At 23.5% G+C, this 13,344-nt stretch overlaps 4 protein-coding genes across 7 annotated transcripts; 2 read left to right on the forward strand and 2 right to left on the reverse strand.

The window, feature by feature from the left end:
* The first annotated feature begins 73 nt into the window (after window positions 1-73).
* On the forward strand, window positions 74-2,412 carry LOC108002163 (uncharacterized). The gene is made up of 5 exons (XM_028668863.2): window positions 74-219; window positions 337-1,290; window positions 1,360-1,716; window positions 1,787-1,960; window positions 2,032-2,412. Exons 2-5 carry the CDS (start codon window positions 397-399, stop codon window positions 2,209-2,211), a joined length of 1,605 nt encoding a protein of 534 aa, XP_028524664.1. The 5' UTR covers window positions 74-219; window positions 337-396; the 3' UTR covers window positions 2,212-2,412.
* A 345-nt stretch (window positions 2,413-2,757) lies between these two features.
* LOC108002077 (uncharacterized) lies at window positions 2,758-13,215 on the reverse strand. The gene is made up of 12 exons (XM_062086122.1): window positions 13,074-13,215; window positions 10,835-12,940; window positions 10,770-10,777; window positions 9,842-10,245; window positions 9,667-9,787; window positions 6,565-6,688; window positions 6,168-6,343; window positions 5,701-6,002; window positions 5,420-5,594; window positions 4,264-5,350; window positions 3,774-4,075; window positions 2,758-3,398 (listed from the first exon to the last, which is right to left on the reverse strand). The coding sequence occupies exons 2-12, from the start codon at window positions 12,854-12,856 to the stop codon at window positions 3,212-3,214; spliced, it is 4,908 nt and encodes a 1,635-aa protein (XP_061942106.1). The 5' UTR covers window positions 12,857-12,940; window positions 13,074-13,215; the 3' UTR covers window positions 2,758-3,211.
* On the forward strand, window positions 6,654-9,392 carry LOC108002076 (ATPase WRNIP1). 4 transcript variants are annotated; one of them, XM_062086984.1, is made up of 6 exons: window positions 6,654-7,056; window positions 7,262-7,338; window positions 7,606-7,794; window positions 7,917-8,727; window positions 8,857-9,078; window positions 9,167-9,392. In XM_062086984.1, the coding sequence occupies exons 2-6, from the start codon at window positions 7,270-7,272 to the stop codon at window positions 9,262-9,264; spliced, it is 1,389 nt and encodes a 462-aa protein (XP_061942968.1). In that variant the 5' UTR covers window positions 6,654-7,056; window positions 7,262-7,269; the 3' UTR covers window positions 9,265-9,392. The 4 variants fall into 4 exon arrangements, with proteins under 4 accessions (XP_061942968.1, XP_016918982.2, XP_061942967.1 ...); XM_017063493.3 differs by having other exon boundaries at window positions 6,677-7,056; window positions 7,262-7,539; XM_062086983.1 differs by having other exon boundaries at window positions 6,683-7,164; window positions 7,262-7,539.
* On the reverse strand, window positions 9,456-10,975 carry LOC108001987 (methyltransferase-like 26). The gene is made up of 3 exons (XM_028668932.2): window positions 10,840-10,975; window positions 10,337-10,397; window positions 9,456-10,245 (listed from the first exon to the last, which is right to left on the reverse strand). The coding sequence occupies exons 2-3, from the start codon at window positions 10,369-10,371 to the stop codon at window positions 9,606-9,608; spliced, it is 675 nt and encodes a 224-aa protein (XP_028524733.2). The 5' UTR covers window positions 10,372-10,397; window positions 10,840-10,975; the 3' UTR covers window positions 9,456-9,605.
* Window positions 13,216-13,344: the final 129 nt, after the last annotated feature.

The raw sequence follows: 13,344 nt of genomic DNA on the forward strand, positions 1-13,344 counted from the left end.
TAGAATTTCTATAGTTAATCTGAAAACCGTTCTCAGAATTGCAATTCTGGATAAATTACATGATTTAAGACTATACAATGCATCATACAGTTCTGTAATATGGAAAAATACTTAGTTTTCCCGCGCGTATTTTGATGTACATTGAACAGTTTTACGAATTTTTTTTAGCACTGTTTATATCATATTTTATATTTATAGCAATAATACATAAATAGATAGGTATGTATAATAATCAAACTTATTATATTAAAGTATTAGTTTTTTTTTAATGTTTAAATCTTTTCTTACAACTTATTTTTCTTTTATTTTTTTCTATTCTTATCTTTATTATTACAGTTTTAATCAACACATAATTGCGTGATTTTTATTTAATCTCATACTCTGAATTCTGCAGAGATGGATCTGCCTTGTGATTGGCAGATCAACAAACAAAAACTTTTAGAACGTACTCAATATTTATTAGCAACAGGACAATGGTCTGACTGCAAGTTTGTAGTTGGTCAAGAACCCCATCAACAAACATTAAAAGTACATAAATTATTTTTAGCTATGTCTAGTCCTGTTTTTGAAGCTATGTTTTTTGGGGGTATGGCAGAAAAAAATGATTTGATATCTATTGAAGATGTTCAACCAGAAGCTTTTAAAGCTCTATTGGAATACATATATACAGATCGAGTTGATTTAAATTCTTTTGAATTAGCCTGTGAATTATGTTATTGTGCCAAAAAATACATGCTTCCTCCTTTGATAAAAGAATGTACAAAATATCTATGTTCTGATGTGTCTCCAAAAACAGCTTGCAGAGCATATGAATTTGCTAGATTATTTGATGAACGTACATTGATGGAAAAGTGTCTTGAAATTATTTGTACAAGGACGAATGAAGTTTTAAGAGAACCTAATTGGGAAGAAGTTGAATTAGAAACACTATTAACAGTGTTAGAACAAGAAGATTTACAAATAAACTCTGAAGTGGAATTATTTATTGCAGTGGAACGTTGGGCAAAAGCTGAATGCACAAGAAAATCTCTTGATCCTAATGATGGAAAGTCTTTAAAATCAGTAATTGGTAACGCATTATCAAAAATTAGATTTTTAAGTTTAAGTGCTCAGGAATTTGCAGAAGGACCAGGAATGTCACCATTGCTTACTCAAGATGAAACTTTTGCAATACTCATGAATACATTATGTACTGGGAATAAAGCACCTATGCCTGAAGGATTTTCAACTAATTCACATAGTAGAGTTAATATATGCAAACCTCCAATTACACATATAACTTGTTCGCTTGTAAGTTGAATAAATATTATATAGCAATTTTCAAATTTTCCGTATCTTTCATAAGATTACATTTTGTAGAAGTCAGTTAATCCATGTTATAAACCAGTTGATCCATATTTTAAATCATTTATGCCACACTATTGGTCTTCATATGATCAACCTGTATCTATTAATGAAGCTGAATCTAGCGGTACATTATCAAATGCATTGCCAATAATGGGAGTAAGAAAGGATGCTGAAAATTTATCTATGAACAATTCATCTCCTGTTGTAATTGAAAGTGCTATGCGAGAATTAACAAAACAATATTGCTTAAGATCTTTACCTCGAAATAGTATTATAACGAAATGTGTTAATACAAATGTATTAGAATGTTCCGTAACATTTAGTGTAGACAAAAATATTTGGGTATTAGGTGTGCAAGTACCTACACAAGTAAGTAAAATAATATTAAGGATATATAATATTTAGGTTTTATATTAAATGCCAGATATTTTTATTATAGATTAACGACAATACTTATCGTATTGATAGCGTTTCATATACCGAAGTTTTATATGCTCATCTTCTCGATTCAGATAATACTCGATTAACTTATACGCATTTTTCTACGAAAGTAAAAATGAATACTCTTGTGGAAATTACGTTTAATCGAGCTGTTTGTATTCTAAAGAATAAGGTATAAATCTAAATAATTATTTTAACACTGTAAAATGAAAATTTTTTAATTATTTCTTCTTTTAATTCTAGGTTTATCGAGTTGGAGTAGTATTTAATGCACGTGGCAAGTATCCAATAGGAATTTGTACACAAAATATGACCTGTGATTCTGTATCCTTTTCATTCCGCGTTGGTAATAGTTCAGATAATGTACGAGATGGTCTCATTCGATCTATAGTTTTTACACATCATGATACCAATAATATGTAATACCAATAATAAAAATGGCTTACATAAAAAAATGAATTTAAATACGTATTTTAAATTTTAATAATGAAATAGTATATTTTATTCTGTTTTATACTTCTAATGTATTATTATATTTTTTAAATTATGTCGGTGCTATCATTAAAAACTGTACAAAAATTCATTGGTTCTAGTTATAATAAGAATCTAATTTGTATAAAACAATTCTTTTAATTTGTATAAATGTTAAATGTTAACGTTTTTATTATATAAAAAAAAGTCTGACTTTAAAAATTGAAATTTTTAATTAATAGATTACACATTAATATATGTTTTTGTTTATTCTAAAATTATTTTTGTTGTATTAATCAAGTTATAATTTTTAAGAAATTGTTATTGTATAAAACAATTTTATAAAAAAATAATTGAAAGTTGAAGTAAAAATATGATTATATTAATAATATATAAAACGTCATTTGTTTGTGTTATTTTTTATTTAATTGTATATATAAACATAAGAAAATAAAATTGCATATTTTCTTAAATATATAATAAAAAGAATCAACAAAATTTATGTAAAAAATTTTTATTTATTTCGTTTAAATTTTATAATTTTTTTTTTTTAATATTTTAATATCTTGATACATGAATATATATAACTTGTTTTAAATATAGAATATATATTTTCTAGATTTTATAAGAATTATAAAACTAATATAAATATTAGATTTTTTGTTTTTTTTCTATTTATTTTTTTATTATATACATATAAAAAAAACTTTTATAAAATATAATCAGTCTATATAGTAATATATTTTTTATAAAATAAAAAAAATAAGAAAATAATACATCTAGATTAATTAATTTGTGTCTTGAACATTCTTGACAATGTTCTTACAACAATTATTAAAATTTATACATTGTGGATATAAAATGTATGATATAATTAAATAATTTTTAATACAAGCAAATAATAATTTTGTAAATTTATATTTTAAAAAAATTCTGCGTTTTTGATTGTCTATTATGTTTTATGTATAATAAAATCCCATGTGTCTTTCCATCTTAATTTTAAAACTTCCTTGGCACTCAAATTAGTTGTACCATAACTAAGAACACTAAATTTTTTAAATATATAAATGACAAAAATTAACCATGTGATAATACCAAATTTTAATATATACATTAAAAAATTGTGCCGATACCGAATTCTGAAAATAAAAAATTGGTTTGGTCTTTATGTAATGTAAAAATTAAAAATATAAGAATCAATATTACAATAAATAGACAATAAATTTATGTAATTGAATAAATGATCTCTTTTTTAAATGACATAATAAATTCTCTCCAAAAAAAAAATTCATAAAACTTTCATGATATTCATATGTATATTTGAATCACTTTAATTTTTTAATTTTAATAATTTGAAAATATTAAAAATCATCAAATTATGTTTTCACTAAAAAAGCAAATATTATATATTGAATTTATATTTTCCGAAAAAATGTATATAAAATAAATTTTTTTAAAATTATTTTATTATTCTATTAATAATAATAATAAAAGAAAAATGATTATTTTCATACCTAATAAGATAATATAAATGTTCTATTGTTGCTGCTGTAAGTAATAATTTAAAGATGAATGCCGGTAAATAATGATGAAGAAATAGAGTCTTTTCAACAAATATAAAAGGTAAAAAATGTAACAAATATCCAATTAATAAGATACTTCCAATATTAGAAAATTTGTTCCATTCTTCATGTGTAATATCAAAACACATTCGTCTTCGTCTTAAAATATAAAATATTAAAAGAAATGAATATATAATTATACATATTGTGCCAGAATACCAAATTGCTATATTTCCTAAAAGATGCACTTGAGCCTATCAACAAACATATTAATATTAATTAATATCAATGAATATTTATAATAAAATATTAATAAAAAATATTAATATAAATAATAATTTGTGAAGAAAAAATTTTTATATATATGTATGTAATAAATTATTATATAATATGTATATATAAGTTTTTTTTCACAAATTATTACAATTATACATATATTTACATTACTATCATTGGAAACCCAATATGCAATTCCTCTAGACATTAATGGCCAATCTAAGGGATCACTAGAATACATGTGACTATTTTGTCCTTCTTGACCACTAAATAGCATTTTTATTTGTAATTCTATAAATTTCTCCCAAAAATTCAAAGTAGTAGCTTGTAATGGAATCATTTCAGCATTAATTAACTCCCTTTCTCTTTGTTTCTGATCTTCACTTTTAGTATATCTATGTTCTTCAACATTCCATATAGAATCTGTTTGATCTACTAATCTATCTGCAACTATTTCATGCTGATTGAAACCCCAATCAGGCAATTGTCTTCCACTAAATTTTAATGCATAATCTGTATTTACATGTATCAATCGTATTTGACTTTGAATTGCATGCCAAACATCACCAGTACTATCTTTATTACTAATCTCCACTTTCCAAAAATTTTGAGCAGGCATAGATACATTATAATCAATATAACAAGATACCTCTTGACTCTGAGGTGTCATTGGAGCAGCAACATCATGTGAATTTAATGCTCGACTTGTAATTCCATGTACTAATTGTATTATATCACCATGCTTTATTGGTTCACTAGGTTTTGTAACAACTAAATCATTTCTTTCTGGTTTTTTTACAATCCACCAATTGTTAACATCTTTAAATGAGTAACAAGTAACTTGTTGTTGATGAGAACTACCTCTTCCATCTGGATATCTTAATGGATACATATGATTATGACTATGAAGCCAGCAAGCTCTTCCATATGTATGTCTTAAAGTAATCTGTGATCCATGTGTAACTTCTAGAGGTTGGCCTTTTGTAATGCTAGCTAAACCACCATCTAAACTTGCTTGAAAAGCACTCGTCATTACTGAATCATGTGGTCCAGCTTTAGAAAGTGTTGTTAAATGAATGTAAAACACAGTCAAATATATAATACAAATGATACTTAATATTACAAAAATTCTTATTATAAGATGAATGCATAATACTGTACTAGATAAAGTTTTTCTCGGTATTAAATTCCAATAATCATAAGCAATTAAAAATAATGATAAAATCAATGAATATAATCCAACATATTTGACACTGAAAAAAATTTATATTAAATTTAAAACAATAAATTTATTAAAAATACACATAAATTTTTAAATCTACCATAATGCACATGTTAAATTTGCAATTCCCAAAATTAACCATATCCACCAAGATAAATTTGTTGGTTGATCCATTACTTTTCTAAATTTCATTATACATATTAATCCAAATAATGAAAATTGCATTAAAATACTTTCCATTAAAATAAATCTAGATTGAGTTAACAAAGCATTATCTAAAATGATAATAATGATTAAAATTATTAAAATAATATATACGCGTATATATATGTGTACATTAAATATTCTAATAAATAATAAAAATATAATATAATAAATTACCGAATAATAATAATGTTCCCGCTAAAGTAGCAGTCCATTGTTTTAGACCTAATTCCAAAATTAAATGATAAGCTGTAGGAATTAATAGACTGCCGCATAATGCCGGTACTAATCGTAATGCGAATAGAGGCACAATATCCGAATAAGGACTACCTATTCTATCAAATTTAAATTGACCATCGAAACCAGCTATATACGCAGCTGCAGAAATAAGTTGCTTTCCTAAAGGAGGATGTGAATCAAAAAAAAATGTTTTTTTCATATAAAGCCCTACGTATTTTCCATAATGTAATTCATCAAACCTGTTTTAAATAACATCTATAATTAATATTATTTTAATTAAAAAATATACATAAATTAGAAAATTCTTAAAATCATATATACGCAATATTATAAATAATTAATTTACATATATTATATAATATATTATATGAAAAATAAATTTCATTTTACATAAAATAACTTACACTATACTTCGTGGTTCTTCTAAACGATAAAATCGAGTAACAATTCCAGTTACCAATAAAATAACTGAAATTAAATCAATCTCTAAACTAATTTTAATTCGAGTTTTTAGTGTTGTATTTACCGGTATTTCTACTGTTTTAAATTTTTCTATCGTATTTGAAGCAATTTCATCTTTCTATTTAAAAAAAATTTAATTATATTAGACTATATTAAATGTATAAAATGTATAAATATATATATATAATATGTGTTAAAAAAATTTATATATAAATATTCAATATAAGAAATAAGTTTGAATTGATGGTTTAAAATATTGAATAAAAAGCAAAAAAAAAAAAATTTTAAAAAGATTTAAAATAAAGTTAAAAATTATATATAAATTATATAATTATTTACCTCATCTTGTTGAACGTTTTCAGTATAATTAGTAGAAATATGTTCATACTCAAACTTGGCGCTTTGTACTTGCGATTGCTTGTTATCTAATATCCTTCGTCTTCGACGAACTATCATTGCATAAATTTATTGTTTGAAATGTCGTTATAATCCGTATGGAATATTTTTATTTTCTTAATTACTATTATTTTGAAAAGTCAAAAGAGACGTTACCAAGCCACTACTTTGATCTAGTGTCGACCCACATCATCAAAGAATAGATTTAACATAACACTATCTTGTCTTGAAAATTTAAATTTCTGAAAAAGTGTTATTTCAAATTCTTACCGCTATATAAAATATCGAAAATATTAAATATTCCAATAAAATATTGGAAACATGTAATATTAAATTAATAAGAACAGTCACAGGTTATATTTATATGATTGTGTATGTAATATAACGGTACTATCTCTGAAAATCCCTGTGAGAATTCTTTCTGCGCATCGCGTGGTAATTTTATACATTGCTTTATTTATAAAATAAAGAAATTTCTTTGAAATGTTGAAAAAATTTTATTATTTAAAAATTTTTTGAAATAATATAATATCAATATATCGTGTAATATTCAATAAATTATAGACTTAATTTTCTTTATTTTCAAAATATTTTATTCTATTTAATTATAATTATTAAATATATATTTATTTCATTGTAGATTAAGACATGGATAATGATAAAATTTCTTGTCCTATTTGTTCTGAAGAATTTTCTTCTACAATAATAGAAAATCATGTTAGTAAATGTTTATTTTTAAATGAATCAACAAGCAAAGAATCTTTTAAAGATGAAAGCCCTGCAAGAAAATATGCAAAATTAAATAATACAAAAGCAAAAAAGACTGATTTGGGATTAGTAAAAAAGAAAACTACTTTAATAGAATCACCATCAATAAATATAGATTCTCAGATACCAAAAACTTCATTTAACACTAATGTAATTTTTTTCTTTGAATAAAAATATAAGAATGCATAATAGATAATTAATAATAATAATTTTTAGACAGATAAAGAAATTAAAAAATTATTTGGAAATGATTATATACCTCTTGCGGAACGTATGAGACCTACAACACTTTTAGAATATGTTGGACAGTTACATATTCTTGGACCATCTACTATTCTTTATCAATTATTAAATAAATTTGAAATACCAAATATAATTTTATGGGGTCCACCTGGTTGTGGAAAGGTATTGTAAAATAATTTTTTAATTATATGTAATTTGTTAATTACATTATTTATAAAACAATATAATTTTGTGTACATACAAAAATTTATTGCATTATATATAAAGTTTTATATAAATTTCAGACATCTTTAGCAAATGTTATAGCTCACATATGTAAAACTAAATCAAATGGTAAAATAAGATATGTTAAGTTATCTGCAGCAATGGCTGGTGTAAATGAAATAAAAGAAATAATAACTATAGCTACTAATGAATTAAAATTTAAGAGACGTACAGTAGTTTTCATGGATGAAATACATCGTTTTAATAAAAATCAACAAGATGTATTTTTACCACATGTTGAATCTGGTATTATTATATTACTTGGTGCAACAACAGAAAATCCTTCTTTCAGTTTAAATTCAGCACTTTTAAGTCGCTGTAGAGTCATTGTTTTAGAAAAATTAAATATATCTAATTTGATATGTATACTAAGCAAAGCTGTAATATCATTAGAAGGAATAGTGCATAATTCAAATAAAATATCGGAAAACACCACTCAAATACCAAAATTTATTATAGATGAACCAACCATAGAGTGGTTGGCAGGAACCTCTGATGGTGATGCTCGTATAGCATTAGGTGGTTTGGAATTAGCAGTTCAATGCAAATTACCAAACAATGAAGAGTTTTTGAAGGATAGTCCTGTGACTATTACATTAGATGATATTAAAGAAAGCCTTAAAAAAACTCATATGTTATATGATAAGAAAGGTGACCAGCATTATGATATGATTTCAGCTTTACATAAATCTGTTAGAGCAAGTGATGAAAATGCTTCTCTTTACTGGTTAACAAGAATGATATTAGGTGGAGAAGATCCAAATTATATTGCACGAAGATTAGTTAGAATGGCATGTGAAGATATTGGTTTAGAAGATCCAAAAGCTCTTGGTACTAAACATTCATAATTAATAATTATTTTAATTCAAATTATTTGATTTAGATTAAATAAATAGTATCTATAATTTTGCTAATAATTGCCTCTAATAATTTGCCTATAATTTCTAAAATAATTTTCAGAAATTGCTATACATACAATGCATGGCTGCAAGATGATAGGAATGTCTGAATGTAATGTTCTTTTAGCACAATGTACGATATATTTAGCCAGAGCTCCAAAATCTAGATTGATGGAAAATGCACTTAGAGCTGCTCAAAAAGTAGTAGCTGAACATAAAGGACCTCAACCAGGTGTACCTTTACATTTAAGAAATGCTCCAACAAAACTTATGAAAAATTTAGGTAAACAATCCATTTTATTTCTTACTATAATTATTACTATAAAATTTTTATTATTTAAAATATATTTTATATACACTTTTCATTTTAGGATACAGTAAAGGTTATAATATGAAACACAAAAATGAATCAGATTTGAATTATTTGCCAGAAGGATTAGAAAATGTAAATTTTTTTGATTATCATTAAAATTATATATGTGCATACATATATCTTAAATAAAAAAAAATGTATATAAATGTATTATTATAATGTAGTTACAACATTAAAAAATATATTTTAAAAATTATAATAAAAATTATTTTTTAAACAAGAAACTTATATTAATTATTAAAATACATAACTTTAACAATTTAATGTTTTGTAATTGAAGTAAAATATTATAGATTTTTAAAATAATATTTATTAGATTTAAGATAATCTTTCATAATTATAAAATGATTAAAATTTTTTTTATTTTATCATTAATAATTACTTGTACATTTACATTATTTTATTTATACTTTATTTATACATTTACATTAATATATTTAATATTTTTTCCATATAATAGTTTTATTGTTTGCAGGCATATCATAAATATTTATTAACTTCAGTCCATTTTTTTCTGCTAATTCCTTTAAATCATTAATATCTCTAAGACCCCATCTTGGATCTTGAAGTTTTAAACTTTTATCGAAATTAATATTACTTTCTGGCGTTATTTTTCCATCTATGGCATAAGGTCCATATGTAAATAAAATACCATTATTTTTTAATAATTTACCCGCATTATTAAATAAACCAATAGAACATTCATAAGGTGAAATGTGTATCAAATTTGCATTATATATATAATCAATGCTGGCTTCTTTAAACATATTATTCTCCCAAATATGAAAGTCTGTCTTAATATCTATATGTAAAGGTTGTTTTATATTTGAAAATCCATTTGCATAAGCTGTTATACTTTCTATTAGTTTTAGATTATATTCTGAAGGATAAAAAGTTATTTCAGGAAAATGAGAAGCAAAATGGGCTATATGTTGTCCACTACCAGATGATATTTCTAAAAAAATTTGATCTGGACTATGTTGAATATATTTTTGAAGAACTAAAAGTATTGGATTCTTGTTACGATCAGCTGCAGGATAAACAAGTTTTTTGGTTGCCATATTGCTAGATCTTAAACTGAAATAAACAATATTATTTTTATATTATCTAAATTTTATACATATAATTATTTAAAAATTATTAAGGAAAGAAACAAAACAAATCTTACCTACAACTAGCAGCAGAGTAGACAACTGCATTCATATTTTATTGCATTGATATTTTTTGACCTGAAAAATTTAAGTATGAACTTTGCAGATTTCCATGGAAAATAAATAATTATTTAAAATATAATAAAATATAATAAAATACTAAATATTAAAGTTACTTATTAAATATTAAAGCTACTAATATTAAAGTTAATGTGAATTAATTTTAATTTACTATATTTCAATATTAAATTTTAAATTAAATTATTTTTAATATATAATAAAATAAGTATTTATGTAAAACAATAAATAAAATAAAAACGAATTTATTCAAAGAAATTTTTATTATATTTATTATTAATAATAAAATTGTACAATATGTAATACATAATATTGTATACATAATAATTTATAAGATTTATTAATTAAATGTTTTTCACACATTTTCTAAACTAATTACACTAAATTAAATCAAATAATATATGAATTATTTAGAGTAATTAATAATTTCTTTTATCTTTACTTTTACTTGATTTTTCTTCTTGATTCTTTTTATTTTTCAATGAATTTGGTATATATACAGAATGTCCTGTTTTCTTCAAGTGTTCAAATAATTTATTTTTACTAGGAAATTCAACTTTACATGTAATGCAACAATGTGTTAGATCTGATACTTCAATATTTTGTGATTTTTTTTTTATATTTTTATTTTTTTTACTTTTAGATTTTTCATTATGTGTATTATTTATTTCTACATTAACAGATAATAATTCTGTTTTATTTTTTTCCTTCATTAAATTTTCTTCATATTCTTCTATTTTCTCATTAGATAATTGTTGATTATTTTCAACAACTTTATTTAATAATGCTTTTTTTTGTTGCTGTTTTTTACGTTGTTTTTTTGATAATAATATATCTTCATTAATATTTATATCTTCATCACTAACTTGTTCTTTTATTGGATTTTGAACATATTCTTCATACTCCTCTATTTTGTCATTAGATAATTGTTGATTATTTTCAACAACTTTATTTAATAATGCCTTCTTTTGTTGCTGTTTTTTACGTTGTTTTTTTGATAACAACATATCTTCATTAATATTTATATCTTCATCACTAATTTGTTCTTTTATTGGATTTTGAACATTCTTCTTTCGTTTTTTTTTTTTTTGTTTTTTGGGTATTTCTTCATCTTCTTGATCAGAGATAATCTCATCTTCAGAAGTTAAATATTCATTATTATTTTTGTTTGATGCTACATAAAGAAAATCATTCATTTGAGGGTCTGTAGCAAGTTTAAATTTTTCTGAATAATATTTTATATTTTCTGGTATTTCAAAATTTTCAAGTTCTTCATCGTCTGAGATTAGTTCCTCTTCTGAAGTTTGTTCTGCAATATTATTTTTGTTTGAATTATTTTGAATAGAATTTAATAAAAAATCAGGCATTTGTGAATTTGTTGATAATTTTTTTTCACATTCTAAAATTAAATCAGAGTTTATATCACTTTCTTGAGAATTTATATCTTGTATCATAGATGCTTTTATTATTGCAATATTATCTTTATGTTTTTTAGAGTTTTCATGGTTTGTAAATGCTTTATGTGTTTTAAATATTTTATTGCAAGCTATACAATACATAGAGTTATCATCTATTGTATTCTCATCATCCATATCTCCATCAGAAGATAAATTTTCACCAAATTCTTGAGCAAGATTAGCTTCAATATTTTTAAGTTCAGCTTCTATATTTGAAAATTTTGACCATTCTGATACTTTATGCTCTTTCAATTGTTTCTGTCTTTCTAATAATTGTTGTCTTTTTCGTTCTTCAACCTTCCTTAAATTCTCTTTTGCACGTTCAATTAATTTAGTTGTATGAATTTGCACTCGTTTATCGCGTTTACGTATAAAAGCTACTAAATTTCTTACTTGTTCATTTCTTTCTTTTTTAGCTTTATCTCGAACTTTCTTATTTTCTTTTTCAATAAGACGTACCACTCTTCTATTAGGAGCATTTCTTATATCATAAGGATCTAACCAAGCAAATGATTTTTTTGTATTATAACTTTGCCAATAAGCATAAAAGTTATGAACAACTTCTTTATATGAACTTTGGGAATCTCCAAATCCTGGAACTTCTTCATCCGAATCCCCTTCTTTTGTATATTCTAAGTCTTCAGCTGCTAATTTTTCAAACACATTACGATAAATAGTATAAAATCCTTTTTCATCATCTCCATATCCTTTGAAGCAAGTAGTTGAGAAATATTGAAAGAGATCAATAGAATCATCTTTATAATTTTCACCAATACCACCTTTTAAAATAGCATCACGATGATTGTCATACCAAGTACGTTCATGAGGATCACTTAACACTTCCCAAGCTTGTTGAACAAGTTGAAATTGTTCTTTTGCTTCTTCTGGATTATTTAAATTTTTATCTGGATGCCATTTCAAAGCTAATTTTCTGTAAGCTTTTTTTAAGTCATCATCAGAAGCATTTCGTGGTACCCCTAATACCTCATAATGACATTTCATTGTAGCAATAATTAATATTTCTTATTCACAATATTAAAAATTGTAGTTTAACTTCGCGTAATATAAAGTTATGTAAATCATACACTACAAGAAGATCATTGAATTGATATCAATACAATAATAAATATTCTTTTATTAATAGCTTTTTTTATCACATTTTATATTATATGTAACTTAAAATAAAACATATCATCAATAGATCTAAAACATATCTTACCTAATATTTTTTAACGATTATTTACAATAATGATCGATCTTAAAATTGTAAAAAATTATATAGTTTTCTTTCTAAATATAATTGCACTATAAAATTTTTTATTTTTTAAATATGATTACTATATAGAATATAGGTTTCAAATTTTAGGTTATATATATATTTTTACATACGCATACGATACATGTTCACATGAAGTTAGGTTCACAAAATATTAGTCACATTTCAAGTCATATATTAAAATAGGCTATAATACTATATATTTTAAAATTAT

Source organism: Apis cerana, linkage group LG1 (genome assembly GCF_029169275.1).
Source record: "Apis cerana isolate GH-2021 linkage group LG1, AcerK_1.0, whole genome shotgun sequence".
NCBI lineage: Eukaryota > Metazoa > Arthropoda > Insecta > Hymenoptera > Apidae > Apis > Apis cerana.